This window comes from Oncorhynchus clarkii, chromosome 11, assembly GCF_045791955.1.
Source record: "Oncorhynchus clarkii lewisi isolate Uvic-CL-2024 chromosome 11, UVic_Ocla_1.0, whole genome shotgun sequence".
Taxonomy (NCBI): Eukaryota; Metazoa; Chordata; class Actinopteri; order Salmoniformes; family Salmonidae; genus Oncorhynchus; species Oncorhynchus clarkii.
This window is the reverse complement of record NC_092157.1, coordinates 14,223,770-14,229,327: the sequence shown is the minus strand read 5'-3', so window position 1 is coordinate 14,229,327 and position 5,558 is coordinate 14,223,770. Positions and strand designations below refer to the sequence as shown.

The 5,558-nt window shown below is 45.7% G+C and overlaps 1 protein-coding gene across 1 annotated transcript; it reads left to right on the top strand.

The window, feature by feature from the left end:
• Positions 1-330: 330 nt before the first annotated feature.
• LOC139420620 (forkhead box H1) lies at positions 331-3,557 on the top strand. Its single transcript, XM_071170820.1, has 3 exons — positions 331-738; positions 1,334-1,438; positions 2,579-3,557. Exons 1-3 carry the CDS (start codon positions 331-333, stop codon positions 3,521-3,523), a joined length of 1,458 nt encoding a protein of 485 aa, XP_071026921.1. The 3' UTR covers positions 3,524-3,557.
• The last annotated feature ends 2,001 nt before the right edge of the window (positions 3,558-5,558 follow it).

The window sequence follows — 5,558 nt, the reverse complement described above, 5'->3', positions numbered from 1 at the left end:
GATGCGTAAAAGTTTTGGAGCGGATTACCAACATTAACGCTGTGTGGTAAAGTGGCATGTTTGTCCGAGGGGTTATTTACAGGTTTACGGTCTCTTTCTCACACACAGACCCTCCCTAGCCGCCCGGGGCGATCAGTCATTCTGCCCACAGATAGCGCTCCATTCTCTCATCGATTACACAGCGGGATTTACATGAAACTGTTAATTGTTTGCTCTTCAAATAGGCAGCCAGCCAGCGGCCTGGAGCCAGCAGTCTGCCAGGGGTTAAGGGCCGACTCCCTCCCTCTCCTGTCCGACTGTGCAGCCCGATCTGCCCCCAGGTTGATCAGCATGACAAAGCACTGGGGGGGTCAGAGCATGCTGGCACCACCCGCTCTCTACCTGCGCTCGCCTAGCCTGGTAGGCCACCAAGATCATCAACTTGACTTCCAGATCCATCCTCTGAGCAACACAGCGCGGAGCTCTCCAGCCCAACACTGGCCCTACTTCCCAATCCAGGCGCCAGTCCAACAGTCTCCACTGCTCGAGAAGCCTGCCCCTGACCAATTCAGCCTGGCCTCAGCGCCCATGGATAAAGCGACGCCGCTAGACCAGGAGCAATCTTGGGACGAGGAGAAAAATGCGAAAAGTGGAAAGAAAAAAAACTATCAGCGCTACCCCAAACCACCCTACTCCTACCTCGCAATGATTACCATGGTCATCCAAAACTCTCCAGAGAAGAAGCTTACTTTGTCTGAGGTAAAGTGAGTTTGTGTGTGGACATGCGAGTTTAGAATGGTACATTTTGGCCAAAATACGAACGGTTGTGTCAATTTTGGCCAAATTATGCATGTCAGTTTTGTCTATTAAATCATGGTTATTGTTCCGAAAATAAAGGTTACATGGGTTTTAATTATTTTAAAACCATGTCTAATCGGGGATGTTCTCTTATGATTCGTTTTTTAAAAACTGTTGGGGTAGGGAAATGCAGTTCTATTGCAGTAAACCAACAGGACAATCCTTTGACGCTTAATAGAGTAACACTGCCATGCTTTTCTTGGTTTGTTTTGTTAAGGATAGCAGCATACAGTGAAACCAGACACTGATGTATCAGCTGGAGTGGGTTGAGTTGATAAGAAGTATAGTCAAGGATTGTGCAGTCCTACAGTGTATCTTAGGTTATTTATTCTAGGCCTATGAAAATGCTGCATGATGACAGTGAATGATTAGTTAAATGTATGCCTACAATCATGTGGTGTGTTAAATCGTATATATCTTAATATATAGTCTGTTAATTTGTCTGTTTTAATGCAGACACCAATTGAAGTAAATGGACTCCCTTCTCTCTCCCCAGATTCTAAAGGAGATTAGTACACTTTTCCCTTTTTTTGAAGGGAACTACAAGGGCTGGCGGGACTCAGTGAGACACAACCTCTCTTCCTATAACTGCTTTGTTAAGGTGTGTCTTATTAGAGGTCTTTATTGGTTTGTCAATCAGTGGGCTCAAAAAGGCACTTTTGATTCTAAAATCCAAACAACCTACAAGCAAGTATACTCTCCCATCTGTATTTCTTTAGACAATGAAGCAAACACCTTTAATTCAGCTCTATACTCCAGCATTTTTTATTTGATCAAATGTTTTATATAAGGTAAGGGGTTTTTCCTCATACCTGTTTTGCTGCTTAGAAATGAAAGCTTTAAGTATCTAGCCCCCCCCCCCCCCCCCCCCCCCCCCCATTGGAAGGTGCCATGTATTAAAGTAGTCAAAAGGTCAGTATTTGGTCCCAAATTCCTAGCATGCAATGACTACATCAAGCTTGTGACTCTCTAGAAATGTGTAATTAATGAATGGTAAAATAATGTTTTGTAGTCACTTTTATTGTAAATAGGAATGTTTCTGAACACTTCTTGATGGATGCTACCATGATTACAGATTATCATGAATAAATCATAAATAATGATGAATGAGAAAGTTGGAGGCAAATATCATGCTAGCATCCCTTGTTATTGGCAATGGTGAGAGGTTAGCATGTTTTGGGGGCATGATCTTTGTGCACACAATACATTATTTACTATTAATTTCAATTGGGCAAAACATATTCCAAAAAACACAACCAAAAGGAAAAAAAATGCAGCCAACATGTTTGTAGAGGGACAAGCTTGATGTAGTCATTGCATGCTTTGAATATGGGACCAAATATTACACTTTTGACTATTTGTCCAAATATTTATGACCCCTTCAAATGGGGGGGACTCAATACAAAAAGTGCTTTTTATTTCTAAACAGTAAAAATATTTTAAAATACCCTCAAAAATAAAGGGTGACGTTCTGTCGCCTCATACTGTATATAAAACGTTTGATCACAAATGCTGGAGTATTGAGAGAAATTAAGTTTGAGCTTCACTGTCCAAATAAATACAGAATAGATTGTATTTGTAGCCTACCAAGGGTCACTGCAGTGCTTCATGAATCTTTAGATCAAGTAAATCATTCTAGCTATTCTGAGTTTTGTGAAACTGGGGCAATCCTGTCTGACTGGTTTTCAGGTTGTACTATACTCTTGATCTCACTGCTGTCTGTCACTCCCGGTCCCTGTAGGTATTGAAGGATCCTGGTAAGCCCCAGGGGAAGGGCAACTTCTGGGCTGTGGAGGAGAGCCTTGTGCCCCTGGAGCTCCTCAAGAGACAGAACACTGCCGTGTCGCGCCAGGATGAGACCATCTTCGCCCAGGACCTCGCCCCTTACATCCTGCATGGGCACCAACATAAGCCAGATGCAGAGCCCCCGGCCCCACCGCCACCAGTCACTGTTCTACCCCCAGGCCCACCTGTCACTGCTCTACTCCCCTTTCCCACCAGACAACACTCCTCCCTTCAGGAGGAGCTGTACCGGCCCAAGCTGGACTCGTCCTTTGCCATTGACTCCCTCCTTCACAGTCTGAGGCCGGCCAGCGCTGCAGGAGAGCCTGGCAGGGACTGCTGGGGGGTGGAGCTCCACACTCGTCCACACCCTCGCCACTCCTCCACTGCCCGCAGCGCCTCAGCCAGCTCCGCCAGCCCCGCCTCTTCCTCCTCCGATGAGGACTGGAGGGGCGTGTCGCAGGGAGGGAAGCGGGTGCCTGAGGGAGAGGCGGGATCAGATGGGTACGAGGACTGCAGACTCCCTCCACACAAGTCTGCCCGCAGAGTCTCCGCCCCTCCCTGGGAGCTGCCCACCTCGTATGCCAAGTACACACCGCCCAACGCTGTGGCCCCGCCCAGCATGCGGTTTAATGGGGGCCCTCTGATTCCACTAGGGATGCCTCTGTATGGCTATGGGGGGTCTCCTGTCACATCCAGCCATTTTGTAGGTCATGCCTACTGGCCCCTCTTACCCAGCGGTCGCCCTCCCCTCATTATGGACTTGGACGCCATGCTCCAGTCAGTACCGCCCAATAAGAGTGTGTTTGATGTGCTGGGTCCACCCAATCAGTCGTCTCACCAGCCTGCTGGTCAGTATACCCTACAGAGTGGGCCCCCTCTCAGGCGTCATCCCCATTATTGACTATGACTGTCAAACCAGCACCAAATATATTGTAAGTGCAATGCAAGGATACTACTGACCTATTCGTACAAGCTTAACCCGTGGCTAGAAATGTGTCCACCCTATCAATTGGTCACTTCTAAATGACAGGTCATAGTATTAAATGTTTACAGAAGACAATTGTACATTCAAATGTGCTGCTAACATCTAACTCGACCATACAACCACTGTTTACCTCCGTCTTAATACAGGGATTTGTTTTCACTATTGTATATATTAATTTTCTTTTAAGAATTCTCTTTGTTGCCTACCTCAACTATTCAATGTTTTTCAGTGGAAAATGTCATTTTTCCCCCTCCTGTCTTTATGGTTGTATTTAAGATTTAATTGTAAAACTGCACATCAAGCCAGGTTCTGGAAAGGGCATTATTGAAAAAGTTTACTTGTCTTTTACAGGGTATGACTTTTTTCCCAGTCTTGAGTGTCAATGTAGGAAGAGGCAGGGTGCTGTTCATTGCTCATCCAGTGACGAGAGCCTCAAGTAGGAAAACAAAGTGAGGTTTACTAAACCTCAAAGTGAAGAGTGCGCTGTTTGTATTTGTGTGCGTGCGTGGTGTGTTGGTCATCTTGTCTCATTGGTTTAGAGACCAGTGGATCACCCCCCCCCCCTTTTTTTTTTTACTCCAGTGAAGTTGTTTGTTCAGATGGTGCAACCTAAATTAAGTGTTTGTTCCTGACTTGAGTAAAGTTGTTAGCGTTAATGGGTTCAGCGTTCCTTGTCAAATACCTTGTATTCTTTGTCCTTTAGAGCTGTGCCAGTGTTACAAGACAATTGGATTTTACCGTCTCTATTTGCAGTTGACAAAAGTTGAGCTTCAATCCTCCAGCCAGCTCTAAAGGGCTTATTTGTATACTGTGAATGATAACTTCTAGACTGGAGTCATGTCTACAATTTAATCTATTTCACCCATTTTTAAAAGTGCTATTAAAAAGGTAAACAGTATACAAAACTGGCGCTTGAGTAGTCGTTCCTGATGCCCTATGTCAGTCAGGGCTGTAGCTACCAGCCACTGTATCAGTCAATACAGTGTGGGTGAGTGCTCAGTGGTGACAAGGAGAGGCAGACTTGCTCTTTGGGTGTGACCAACATTTTTACCACAGGAATTGTGATTTTCTTGTCTTTGATCCGCGGTCCCACTCCAACCAACCTCCTGCGGCTGGAACAGCAATGCTCACTATCTCTCAATCTAGTCTCCATGCATGCTTGCCCAGAGCCTGTACCCCCCCCCCGGACCTCTCAGCCTCACCGCACCCAAACCCTCCTGATGTCTCCTTATCTCCCAGAACACCCTGTAATTCATATTGGGGTCTGGGCTTTAGTTTGAGGGGATACTGTAAACCTAGGCACCATGCAGGGGTTAGTGTTGTAACTGAGGCCTGTGAGCGCAATCATTGTACTCATTCCCATAGCTCACGGACCCGTCATGACACAGGGGTTAGTGTTGTAACTGAGGCCTGTGAGCGCAATCATTGTACTCATTCCCATAGCTCACGGACCCGTCATGACACAGGGGTTAGTGTTGTAACTGAGGCCTGTGAGCGCAATCATTGTACTCATTCCCATAGCTCACGGACCCGTCATGACACAGGTTATTTTGTTTAACATCTGTCATGTGCTGCTCTGAACACAGGGTGGCAGTGCAAGAACAGCAAACTATAGGGGTCAGTCATTTTGGCGTGTGTGTGTGTGTGAATTTTGATAACTACTTTCCTTGGTTCTCTGGGAGACTCAATTGCATACTCCTTGCTGCCTCAACCCATTGGATGAGCAATGAGTTTTGAGAAGGAGAGTATGCAATTGAGATGCTCCCTGTTGTCAGGGCTGTGCTCGAACTGCTACTGTAAAACCCCCTGAATGTTTTAAATGGCGTCATTTTTCAATAAATAAATGGCAAGCTTTCAAATGTATTGAATTGGTATCTCACAACTGCATGTATCCATCTCCAAACTAGTTGTATAATAATGGAATGAAAGTCAAAGTTCCACACAGAACAAA